This window comes from Hyla sarda, chromosome 6 (genome assembly GCF_029499605.1).
Source record: "Hyla sarda isolate aHylSar1 chromosome 6, aHylSar1.hap1, whole genome shotgun sequence".
NCBI lineage: Eukaryota > Metazoa > Chordata > Amphibia > Anura > Hylidae > Hyla > Hyla sarda.
In genome coordinates, this window is record NC_079194.1 from 143,911,477 (window position 1) to 143,925,311 (window position 13,835).

The window sequence follows — 13,835 nt, forward strand, 5'->3', positions numbered from 1 at the left end:
CAGACACAGCAAACCTTGCCACAGCTCTCATTGATGTGCCATCCTGGATGAGCTGCACTACCTGAGCCACTTGTGTGGGTTGTAGACTCCGTCTCATGCTACCACTAGAGTGAAAGCACCACCAGCATTCAAAAGTGACAGTAAGCATAGGAACTGAGAAGTGGTCTGTGGTCACCACCTGAAGAACCACTCCTTTATTGGGGTGTCTTGCTAATTGCCTATAATTTCCACCTGTTGTCTGTTCCATTTACACAACAGCATGTGAAATTGATTGTCAATCAGTGTCGCTTCCTGAGTGGACAGTGTGATTTCACAGAAGTGTGATTGACTTGGAGTTACAATGTGTTGTTTAAGTGTTCCCTTTATTTTTTTGAGCAGTGTAGTCTTGTTTAAATACAAATTTTCTGATACTAGAATAATGCTTTTAGCCAACTACCTTTTAAGAGTTCAGGTTTCAGTTTTGGCCTATACGGCTTCAGACTTTCTACGTTTGGAGCACATTCTGTCCTGGCTGTAGCCACCTTCTCGACAGGAAGACATGAGGCTTCTATTAAACAGATTTGCTAGGGGACCATCGGGTCTTCACCTCATACTGTCTTTAGGCGCCACAGGATAGATTGATAATGTTTCTGCCCCATCTTTTGGTCACAAGGTGCTTCAATCTTTTTACTCTAATCTGTTACATTTCTTCATGGTGCCATCATCAAAAAAGAATGGGGGACAATGTTCCTCTGTTGCCGGGATTGTTGGAGGTTTTATCAGTCGAGAATTTGTCTTTAATAATACAACCTATCTGCACTGCTGAATGTGAAGTGACCAATCACATGTAGAAATGATCAGCAGAGACCATGTCTACATACATTACTTATTCTATACTGATGCTGACTTACAGTCTGTTCTTCTCCAAAGCTACACTTACTATTCCGCTACAAGATGCCCAGGCTTACCATCATGCTCCTGTCCCTGTGTAACTTAGTCACTATAAAGCTTAACTTTTAGCGGTTGTATATGTATTAGCTGGTGAGGCTTCTGGTTATTTACTTCATGTCTTTAATTCTTTTGCAGAGTTCGTACCCGATCTGGGAGGACTTCAACTCCAAAGCCACTAAACTCCACTCACAGCTCAGGTAAGTGACCCAGTGAGTGGCACCTCTGCTCTGAACCTTGGGATGGGACAGCCCAGGCTTAGTGCCAGCAATTCATTCATTATGAGGCAGTACCACTGCAGACTCTTCATCTTAAAGGGGTACTCCGCTGCCCTGCTTCCGGAGCTCTGCTCCCCAGCGTCCGGAAGTTTATTGTTCCGAACGCTGTATGCAGGCTTCCGTGTTCAGGGCCGCCCCTCGTGACATCACGCCCGCCCCCTCATGACGTCACACCCGCCCCCTCAATGAAAGTCTATGGGAAGGGGGCATGACGGCATTAGGGGGCGGGCGTGACGTCACGAGGGGCGGCCCTGAACACGGAAGCCCGCACACAGCGTTTGGAACAATAAACTTCCGGATGATGGGGAGCAGAGCTCCGGAAGCAGGGCAGTGGAGTACCCCTTTAAGGGCTGGTGTCTAGTCTTCAGTACATAAGTATTCATCACTGTAAAATGTCTGGAACCTTTTGGACTTTGGGGGAGATTTACATAGACTAATGTTTCATAGCCAGTCTAAAACAGAAGTCCATGGAGTGTGCTCATCTGAGCCCTTAGAGGACACACAAGTTCATTTACATCTTGTGCATACTAAGGGACATTAAAGTGTGCTCAGGAGCTGCGTTTGCTTCATAGACGGCGAGTATTGGCTGCTATCAGCAGCCGGGACTCACAACTAAAGATGAACATCAGCAATAATGTGTCTAATTATGACACATTAATGAAGACATAATAGGAATATGGATGCTGATTTTATTTCACATAACGCGACCTGAGCAGTTTATTAACAAAAATCCATCTGAGAGATTCCCTTTAAATCACTGTGGGCTGGGGGGGTAGAGGTAGCTGCCATATTTGTAATGCTGAGACTGGAACATGATATCACACTGTGTGTTGTAGGACGCACAACATGACTTGTGCAGTTAAAGGGTACCTCTCATCAAATAAACTTTTGATATATTTTAGATTAATGAATGTTGAATAACTTTCCAATAGCATGTTAATGAAAAATATGCTTCTTTCTATTGTATTTTTCCCAATCAGTCCTGTCAGCAAGCATTTCTGACTCATGTTGCAGTCCTAAACACTCAGAGCTGCCAGCCTGCTTTGTTCACAGCCAAACAGGCTGTGAACAAAGCAGGCTGGCAGCTCTGAGTGTTCTCCTTTGTGAACAAAGCAGACTGGCAGCTCGTAGTGTTTAGGACTCCAGCATGAGTCTGAAATGCTTGCTGCCAGGACTGGTAGGGAGACCCCTAGTGGTCATTTCTTCAAAGTGGAAAATTAAATAGAAAGAAGCATATTTTTTAATAACATGCAATTGTAAAGTTATTCTGCATACATTAATCTATAATATATCAAAAGTTTTTTTGATGAGAGGTACCCTTTAACGGTATGGCAATGGGTCTGTCACCTAACTGTGCATGTGTACAAAAGGGTGTCACCCACATGAAAAGTTGGAAAGCTCTGCCTTTAATAAAGATGGTGCATCTGTGTTTGTCCGTGGCTGCAGTCTGACATTCTGCTACAATGTATGCCAATCTCTAAGCTAGTGTTGATTTCTTTTATATTTTACAACAATTTTTGGCTTACATTGGAGTAAATCTGCCCTTCCTGCTGTTCCCTAAAACCCTCCCCCCCCTTTCTGTGGGGAGTTACATTGTGATAGCTGCACAAGATTAAAAAAAAAATCATACAAGATCTGCACTTGTATCAGTAAATGGAGTTGTTCTTGTTTACAGTCAGAGACTTCAAATCTGTTACAATGTATCATTTGAGACTTGTGCTCTCATATATCTAGTACAGTATAGACCAGTGGTCTCCAACCTGTGGACCTCCAGATGTTGCAAAACTATAACTCCCATCATGCCCGGACAGCCAACGGCTGTCCGGGCATGCTGGGAGTTGTAGTTTTTCAACATCTGGAGGTCCACAGGTTGAAGACCACTGGTATAGACAATCCTATGTGAGCTAAACACTGTTGTAAACAAAAATATTATAAGGAAGTTAGAATGAGTATTCAGGATCTAATTGTAAACAATGGGGGACATATTCAAAACTCTTCACGACAAAAATTTAGTGTCTCTCGCCATAATTTTGGTGCAAAAAAAGTTTCCATCAGATATTCAAAGAGTTTTACCTGTTAAAGGGGTATTCTGGGCAAAAACATCTTATCCCCTCTTGAAAGGATAGGGGATAAGATGTCTGATCGTGGGGGGCTCGAGGCTGGGACCCCCCCGCGATCTCCCTGTAGCAGCCCGCATTCTTTTCATAGCTGCGCCTGAAGTTTCGGAAACCTCCGGGCTTCCGAGACAGGGACGAGACATCACGCCACACCCCTTTCATTCATTTCTATGAGAGGGGGCGTAACGGCTGCAACGCCCCCTCCCATACACATGAATGGAGGGGGCGTGGCGTGACATCACGTCCCCGTCTCGGAAGCCCGGAGGTTTCCGAAACTTCAGACGCAGCTACGCATAGAATGCGGGCTGCTGCAGGGAGATCGCTGGGGGTCCCAGCTGCAAGCCCCCCACGATCAGACATCTTATCCCCTATCCTTTCGATAGAGGATAAGATGTTTTTTGCCCGGAATACCCCTTTAATGATCCAAAGTTTACACTAGCCACATTAGTTTTGCCAAAGTAAGCGTGGCAAATGTAAATGTCATGTCTTACAGGGTAAATTTCATGTCATCAAAAATTTCACACCATCTCTTTGCTAGTGTAGAAATCACAAAAATGGGTGTAGTTTTTCTGGTTTTGGCATTTTCTTTTCTTTTTTTTTTAATCAATTATTGAAATATAACTATTAATTATTGGCAAATGATAGATTTATTTTTTTTAATTTTTGTTATGTTCACAGTCACTGCACCTTCACTCACATTTAACCCCCTAGACATGTTTCCTCTAAACAGTTATTGCTTGTCTGGGCACAAGTAATCATAGAATATGCTGGAATTTCCTAGTATTTACAATTTGGCGGCAAAATCTGCAATTTTGGCATAAAAAAAATAAAAAAAACAAGAATGGCGCAAAATAAAACAAAAGTGGCTCGAAAATGAATACTCACATATTTTCAAAGCTACATGAGGGACCTTTGAAAATGTGAGGAGAAAAAAAAATGCTGATTGATATTGCTGTAACACAAATTAGTTTTTGAATGTGTCCCCCAATATTTTTACCATTCACTGACAGCTAGGAGTGATCTTCAAATGGGATGAAAAAGGCTTAGATTTCTCAATGCACCTGTATCCAAAACTGTCTGGTTTTCCCATAACAACCAATCACAGCACAGTGTTCATATCTTAACAATCTCTGGTAAAATGAAAGCTGGGCTGTGATTGGTTGTTATGGGCAAAACCAGACAGTCTTAAGGGCAAATTCAGATACATATGGACCAGAGTCTTAGACAGTTGCAGAACATTTATTTTTAATAATGTGTCCCTGTCAAAAGTTTTGACAGTCAGGATCTGGGTGTTTAAGGGTTTATTCACACTTACAGTATTCTGCGCAGGTTTGATGCGCAGGATTTCAAGCTGTGTTCAGTCATTCAGTTTACATTGAAATCTGCAGCAGAAAATCCTGCACATCAAATCTGCGCAGAATACGGTACGTGTGAATAGACCCTAAATACCACCCAATGATAACATAAAGGCTCTCTGCCTTGGAGCCCTTCTCTTGCAGGAAGATAAGGGGAGCAGCAAGCTGGAGAAAAGTGCTTAGCCTAGTGTGTGTGTGTGTGTGTCAAAAGTATTTTTACTTAACTGGTACCTGCCATTGGTAATAAAAATTAATATTATAGATTAGCCTATTTGAATTACTTTTCTGATATAGTTTTTAATAAAAATGAGTGACTTTATGTGGTAAATGAACCCTTACTTTGGGTCTTGCTTGCAGATTGTCTCCTGCAGCAGCCTAGCAGAGACAAAAGTTAGAAAATGTAGGTGGGACCTCAGCTCACCACAGTGTATAGTAGACTTCAGAGAGCAGAGGGGGGGGGGGGGGGGGGGGCACCCTCAGCCAATAACAGCCCATCTTACACTGAAACTCTTTTTCATTAGAAAAATACAAAACTTATCCAATACAAAAACACAAAACAAAGCAAGCTTAACCAGCTATAACATAAATAAGAAATACCAAAGACAAAACCCTGCCTAAACGTCCAGCCCAGCTTTGCTAAAATATGCCCACTTACCTAACCAAACTATCTAATCAACACACTCACACGCATACCAAAAATGAACATAAAAAAGCACAACTTTGCTTATCAAAATATAAACAAAAAATTTAGCTCTACCCAGCTATAACTCAAAACCATCCATAACTCATCCATAACTCAAAACACACAACAAGAAAACATAACAAGCACACAATTTTTTTTTCTTTTTTAAATAATAAAAATAATAATAATAATATCATGCACACATTCACTTACAAAACTAGACCAAATTAACTGAATTGTTATCCGGGAATAACGAAAGTACCAAAGAAAACAAAACTATCAAATCAGCACTCACACACACATACTGAAAACTAACAACATAAAAATAGCACAACTTGGCATATCAAAATAAATATAAGATTTAGCATTATCCGGCTATAAGGAGACAGACAACAAGAAAACAAAACAGAAAACATAACAAGCACACCACTGCAAAAAAAAAAACACTAGACCAAATAAACTGAAATCAAATAAACCACATATCAACACAACAACTGGTCCGACTTCCATAACTACTATAATGCTATATAATAAGAAACAATACAGATATAAAAACACAATATAGTTACAAAATCACTAAATATAATATATAAATAAAATATATGCACTACAGAAAACACCTAGAAAAACAATAGAAAACCCTAGGAAAATCCCTACACTAAAACTTTACCCTCACCCATACCACCCATCCTGTACATTGGTCAGAGTCCATACCGTTCGTACAGTTCACAAAGTCCAGTCCTTAACTGACCCATGTCAGGTCCCCCCAAAGAAACAAAACACCACCACCCACAAATACACCCTCCCCACCTAGAACTCCTTCCAACCAACTTACACACAAACTTATACACACTGAACCACAACCCACTTTAGGCCCAAGTTTGGTCGTCTGTAAGCCCTTCATACCATATCAGCTTAAAACTAAACAAAAAGCTAGCATGTGCATGCATTAGCCCACCACCAGGAAGAAGGATGGCAGACTTGATACAACAAAAAATTTTAAACTATTTCCCTAACTCCCCCTACAATTCTCCCTAATTCTATTCCTCCCAAAAAACTGACCCTTATCTCACCCTATCTCTATCCATATAACACTGCCCCTAACCAAAATAAGGGTACTCTACCCAAAAGGTCTAGTACCTAGGGAGCATCAAAAACCCTCTCCATAGGTGAGAAGCCCTACTGGTACCAAGACTGCCATACTCCAAAGACCTGATCTTCACGAGGTCACTGGTGAAATTCCTGCAGACCTCCATCTCAGACAGGATTTTCTGTTGGGGCGACATTAAACACCATGGGTTCCACGTGTAGTACCTAATCACTAAACTAACTAAGAATAAAGTGCCCCTGTCTCGGCCACCCAGTGTCCTCGGCCACCCAGTGCCCCATAAGCCCACTCCAGATAGGTTAGGCCGGCAAGTTGACTCCAGCTGATGGAAAACGACTTGATTGCCAGTCTCACTTCTTCTTCCCTGATCTCTTCTGCCAAAACGCCAAGAGAGTGGTCTACCCCTGGCTCAGGAACGGTTTCAGCCAGGAAACCCGACATCATGTCCTGATCCATATCCTTCCTTCCTAAGAGGTGCGAGAAGAAGGATCTGACGACCTCCAAGATCCCTGATCTGGACCAATTCAGAGATCCCGTACTATCAATCAGTCCTGAAATGACTTTAGTACTCACTGACATCTTGCAGTTTCTGTAAGGGTCAGGCGAGCGGTACCTCCCGTAATCCCTCTCAAAAACCAAAGATGTGTAGGCCCAGTAAAGGTACCTGACTCTGAAGAAAATCCTCAAAGGACTGTCTTACCTCCGCTTCCTCCAAGAGGGATGAATTCAGCTTCCAATAACCTTTACCCATCCGGGGGATCTCTGAAACATTCAGGGAAAACAAAATCATACAGTGGTTGGAGAACTCCACCTCAACCACGGACTCTGCGGAAGAGACGGCTTTCTCCTTTAAATAAAACCTGTCTAACCTAGACCTGCAGCTACCTCGATGAAAGATGAAACCCGCATCGCCTGATGGGCTCCGGATGTGGGCATCCTCTAGGCGAGCTTCCCTAACTATATTATTGAGGGCCACACAGTCATAAGTCAGCTGATTATTGGAACATCTCCTATCTTGGGACATCGTGACATTATTGAAGTCCCCTCCAAAAATCACTTGCTGACTTGTAAAAAGAAAGGGCTTAATCTTCATAAAGAGATCTGTACGTCCCCACCTGGTTTGTGGAGCATATATGTTAATGAGCCGAAGCTCTTGTCCCTTCATGAAGACATCTAAGATCAGGCACCTCCCCATTTCTAGTTCAATAACCCATCGGCATTCAACAGGAGCGGTAAAAAGGACCGCCACCCCACTATATGGCTCAGCTGCAAGAGACCAGTGGGAGGGACCGCACCTCCACTCTCTTCTGGCTTTAACCAGAGAGGCTAGATCTGAAAACCTGGTCTCCTGTAAAAAGAAAATATCGGCTTCAACACGGCCGAGAAAATTAAAGGCTGCAAATCTAGCCGTATCTGACTTTTTGCTGGCACAATTAATAGATTCCAGCGTCAATGGGATGAGTGCCGCCATACAGAGTGATTAAATTAGACGGCCACACACTTTACTTTTGTTTTCCCTTCTTTTTAGCCTCCTCATCCCCCGAAGATGATGAGAGGGCAGGACCACGCTTAGACCTCTTTTTAGACTCAGATTGATCCATTTGATCCCAGTCTCCGTCTGACCCCGGTCTAGCCCTTCCCTCCGAGGAAGGTGCCTCGATAGGACAGGACCCAGTTCCCCCAGTCGCTCTTTCTCCCTAGGCACCCCGCCCTCACTAAATAATTACATTAGTGTGGTCTAAGATGATAAGAGGTGCTCGACCCCAAGTGCAGTTGTGCACCTATATTGGAGTGGAGCACTTGTAGACCACAATATGGTTTCACTCCTGTGGTAAATGTAAACAATGACATTAGCTAACCCTCAACACTGATGTAAAATTGAGACATTAGCTAGTATATCCTTATATGAAGGACATACCTGAGCCCGCACACCACGCCAAGGTTTCTCAAGTGGTGCGGGACCTACCACTAATCTGCACCCCACCCTCACCTTCCCCCGCCAAAGAGGGGGAGGAGATGTATCGAGGACGAGGTACCGGTTTGACAGGTCAATCGGGGGGGGGGGGGGGCAGTAAGGCTTCCGTTTTGGACCTGGCCCGCAGTATAAGGAACAGAGGGCTCTGAACTCTTCTTTCCCCCTTTCCTTTTGCCCTTGTCTTTCTTTTTAGGCCTCTCCCCACTCTCCTCATCCACACTTTCATAGGGGGAGGAATCGGAAGAGTCGGCCATATTGCCTTTCTCTCTGCGCAGCCTCCTGATCTCCTCATCCAGCATGTCCTCCTCCAGGGCTTCAGTGGTTACAGGGCCAGCTTCAGGAGCAGGGGCTGAAGCTACCCCGGTCACCTGGGCGCTCTCCAGCTCCCTACTCCTCCAACGATTTTCCTCCCGCCTTAATTTTGCGGGGCCCATTTTCCTCCTCACTAGCCCTGTTGCTCCCCCATCCCTGCCTGTACCCTCCCCAGCCGAGGCAATTTCACAGCTCTCCTCAGTTGGAGCGGCCGCTGCACGGGCGAAGGCGCTAGGACAACGGCTGAAAGGGTGTCCGAGGACACCACACAGGTGGCACCGGATCTGCCTACAGGATGCGGCCAGATGACCCACCCCACCACACAAAGCCCAGACCTGCACATAACAGGCTGCGCTAAAATGGGTGGGGCTGCAACACCTGTGACAGACCTTAGGCTGCCCCTGGTAGAAGACCTGTATCCTATCACGTCCAAGGAAGGCAGCTGACGGAATGTGGGCAACCGTACTCCCTGAACATTTGAGTTTGACGGAAAACATCCAGGCCCCGGACCAGATCCCGTGCTTATCCAGGTTTTTCTTGGGCATGTCCCTCACATCCCCATACCATCCGAGCCAGTTCATGATGTCATAACAAGAAAGTGACTCGTTACGGGTCAAAACGGTTCTGACGGGAAATCGCCTTTACGGCGAAATCTCGCCAGCCGGGCTCATTCTTCACCACTTCGTAGTTTGACCAGAAGAGTACGAGACCCTTTGGCCGAAAGAAACTGACATCAAACTCTGATGAACCATAGGGGTAAATCAGGGCAAAGATGTCACTCTCCCTGAATTCTATCTGAAGGAGGAGCTCAACCACTTTTGCTCGAGGTGGGCACGCATCCTCCCCCTTCCAAATCAGACGGACCACATTCCTACGGTTATTGTCCTGTCCGGTTGTCGGGAGGGACCAGACCACCTCCCCATTCCGCTCTCGGAAAGCCCCCAAACCGTGCCTTTCTATCTAGAAAGACAGGTCGACCTCACCCCTTCCCTATACCTGGATTGACCTGTCACCCCTGCGTAGAGCCTCCAGGAGGCGCTGTTGCAAGTGGCCTCCAGAGCCGGACGGAGACTGGGACCCCCCTGAACCCCCGGTAGCGAGATCAGCATAGCTCCTAGGAGCAGCCACTACCGGAAGGGGCAGCCGGACCGGACCCAGAACCGGCTGGCTGGGACTTGTAGTATGCTCTTCTGTGCTGTCTTAGCTGCTGAGGTCGATGCTGATGACTCCTCCTCCATGGGCGATGTCACCTCTTGAGTCTGGGGCTGCCCCTCCAAGCACACCCCAGCTCCTCCCACAGCGCCATCGCTTGGTATGCCTGACCACATGGGCTCTGCAGCTGATCCCAGTGGCCGGACACCCCCCCCCCCCCTCACAGAGGAGTGCCCCGCAGCGCCCGCAGAACACACAGTACTCGGGGACCGCCCCCCGAGCACATGGACCCACTTCTCTGTGCCACCAGCACCAGGACACTGCCCCCCTCACAGTGGAGTGCCCTGCAGTAATGCCCACAGCACTCGACGAACCGCCCCCCCGAGCACACAGCAGCATAATTTGCCTCTGGCGCTCGGACACGCCCCCGCAACCCTGAGGCGGTCCTGCAGTGCCAGAGCTGCCCACCATGCGCCCATCCTGCCATTCCCTACCGACAGGATGGTGGGCTTCACATCTATTGATGGAAAGGACATAACACAAAGGACACGGTTTCTTGAACTTTCTGCTTCTTTTTCTTCCTTTTCTTCACCATATCATCTTTGCCCAGATCCTCACCGAAGGCGAAATCCTGCAAACGGGTAGGGGACTCCTGCTGTATGATGGCTCTCAACAAACCCCCACTGGCCGGGTCCTCTTCACCGCTATCCTCACCATCACTAGAAGGTAGCGCCACTTGATATGGCTCAGGGTAGCTATCTTGGGGGCTGGGGGTTACATGCACTAGGGGCGACATCCCCCTCACTTTCCACAGCTTCACCTTCACCCGACCCGTAACCTTCCTTCCCTCCATCATCCTCCTCACTGCTGTCTTCATGGCTGTCTGCCCCTGCTTGCATTACTTTAAACCTGTCGTCATTTGACAGTTTTTCTTTAAAGATCCCTGCACCCCCAGCATTGTTCCTTCTGGCCTCCTCCACCTCAGCTACCTCAGTCTTCAGAGCTTGCGCCTGAGCAGAAAACTTCTGCCTCTTACCTCCAGAGGCATGGTCAGCATGGTAACGTGAGAACTTCAGGTCTTCCCTCAGGCTCAGAAGTCTTCTGCCCAGCTCCTCATATTCCACCATCTTGGCCTGGATCAGTGACCCATAGGTCGCCAGAGACGCTCTTGGACCCCGCACCCCCCATTGCTGGGGTTCTGGAGTAGCAGAAGGTCCTTGCCTTGCATTCTTCCCATTGGATGGAGGAGTGGGCTCCACATTTCTGCGGGCCCTGCCGGAATGTCTCACCCCAACCTTGGAACCGGCTGTAGACACTGTCTTCCCCCTCTCGCCAGCCGGGAACGAGAGGTAAAAGCCCGGGTCCCCCGGGGCTCCACGCAGGAAAGCCCACCCCGGGAGGCCGCCACACCCCCGGGAAAGGCCGACGGAACACCCGCTCCACGTGGAAGTCTGGAGGAGCTCAAAAATGGACACACCCAACACTATGCACACACCGAACTGCTCTGGGCTATGTGTAGATAAGTGAGGTAGTGTAGATAAGTTCTTCCCTGCCGGGCTTCATATCATGTCACGTCTGCTGGGAAACGCACCTTCCCAGTCTGTGGAGCTGACTGAGAAGGAGCATAGGATACAGAACAATATCAAAGTTGAAACTAAAAAATAAAAAAAATAAAGGCAGAGGGTGGTTTATCATGATGGGGGAGAGTGAACTGGGAAGATAAAAAAAATTATCTATATTACAACAGGTACTCTTTAAAGGGCATCTGCAGCCCTTTAATTCTTATCCCCTATCCACAGGATAGGGGATAAGTGTTTGATCACTGGGGGTCCGACCGCTGGGACCCCCCACGATCTCCTAAATGGGGCCCCAGCATTAGCGATCCCCGCCCCGTCCTCATACAGTTCTATGGGAGAGGCACGAACGCTGCCTCCCCACCTCTCCCCTAGAGTTGCATGGAGGAGGTATGTCAACCGCAATGTTATACTGTGGCCAACACGCCTCCTGCACGGCAGAGCCGCAGCAGAGCCGTGGCCCCGTGCAGGAGATTGAGGGGGATCCCAGCGTTCAGACCTCCCTGCGATCAGACACTTATCTCCGATCCTGTGGATAGGGGATAAGTGTTAAAGAGCTGCAGATGTCCTTTAACATGACAGGGGCACTTAACATTTTTGTAGAGAAGACTGTACTGACACTATAAATCTGTGCACTTGTACCAATCACACTGAGCGGTTGCAGAAGATAACTTACTCTTTGTTAGCTACAATGAATTAGTACACTATTTTACCAGGTTTCAGCTTCATGAATGAAATCTGAAAAAATGTATCTGTATTCTCCTGTAGTCACATTTATCACACTCCTATGTGATATTGTTTAGCAGATAAAAATGGCCACCTCAGGGATATGAGCCTCACTGAATTTTCCTAAACTGACTAGCAAGCTGTATATTGCAGTACCTTGACATACAGTTAAATTGCATCAAAGGGATGTGGCTAAAAGTTTGGCAGTAATGGTGCTAATTATATTGTATATTAGTATAAGATACTGGCAAAACAGAAGGTGATAGCATGTAGAGCTGGGCGGTATGACCAAATGTATGTATTTTTGTAACTTATGGCGGTTCCACGGTATATAATGGTATTTCTCACCCCCCCCCCCCAAATCATGTGACCCGCGGGCGCTGCGATGTCCCCATCGGGGTACTACTCACATCACCCGGCAAGTGCTGCCTTCCTGGTCCCACTGTTTGTTGCGGGCCACCGGCGCTGACACTGTATACTGTACACTGTATCCCTATGCCCGGGTTGCAAAAGATAAACAAAATAAACTTTAACTCACCTTCCTACGTAGGCCTCACGCTCTTCCTGGGGACGTGAACGTCGGACAGCCATCAGCCTATCACCGGCCACAGCGATGTTCCGCCTCGGCCGGTGATAGGCCGAGCCCACTGTCATGTAAGAAGCCGGCTTCTTACATGACAGTGCTCTCAACCTATCATTGGCCGAGGCGGAACATCGCTGCGTCCAGTGATAGGCTGACGGCTGTCCGACGTTCACGTCCCCAGGAAGCAGGTCCGGACCGACGGGGAAGGTGAGTTAAAGTTTATTTTGTTTATGTTTTGCAGCCCGGGCATAGGGATACAGCGTACAGTACAGAGTTTCCGCGCCAGCGGCCCGCAACAAAAAGGAGGACCAGGGAGGCCGCGCTTGCAGGTGATGTGAGAAGTACTCCGTGGGGACAGCGCAGTGCTGGGATGATAATTAATTGGGGGGGGGGGGGGAACAGCCCTCGCGGGTCACATATGATTAGTTCCCTGATGTGAGAACAGCGCAGCGCTGGGTTGATAATTCATTCATTCTCGAGGGGCCCAACCGATATTGCGGTATGGGAAAAATTCATATCGTGCAGCACAAAAATTTCGGTATTCGGTATGAACCGGTATACCGCCCAGCACTAATAGCATGTATATTGCAACAATTGGCATCTTCATGCATGTAATGGAATTAGTGAAAAATAAAAGGTCTACGTCTTATAACTATTGGCCCTCCTCTCTCTACCCAGGACCACAGTGCTGGCAGCTGTCGCCTTCCTTGATGCTTTTCAGAAAGTGGCAGACATGGCAACCAATACTCGAGGTGAGCCTCCGCTGGGTGATCATGACAGCACATTATGGTCTCATACTCCACATGTGGAGCAATGTTTCACACTGTCCGATGTTTCAATTTGCAGGAGCTACTCGTGACATTGGATCTGCCCTCACCCGCATGTGTATGAGACATCGGAGCATCGAGAGCAAACTCCGACACTTCACCAAGTAAGAACCTGTAGCAAATAACCCAACAGAACTGGCAGCATTAGGGTTATGGCACAATTTGCATGTCCATATCTTTAGAACTGTGCCACTTTCTATATACTTCCTCCAGTGAATG

The 13,835-nt window shown here is 47.0% G+C and overlaps 1 protein-coding gene across 3 annotated transcripts in view; it reads left to right on the forward strand.

Moving 5' to 3' along the window:
- MTSS2 (MTSS I-BAR domain containing 2) overlaps positions 1–13,835 on the forward strand; it is a 61,923-nt gene that overhangs the window by 20,519 nt on the left and 27,569 nt on the right. For all 3 annotated transcript variants that reach the window (XM_056525420.1, XM_056525422.1, XM_056525419.1), the window contains exons 2-4: positions 1,066–1,127; positions 13,468–13,541; positions 13,636–13,720. In XM_056525420.1, coding sequence (XP_056381395.1) covers positions 1,066–1,127; positions 13,468–13,541; positions 13,636–13,720 — 221 coding nt within the window. The remainder of the gene's footprint in view (positions 1–1,065; positions 1,128–13,467; positions 13,542–13,635; positions 13,721–13,835) is intronic.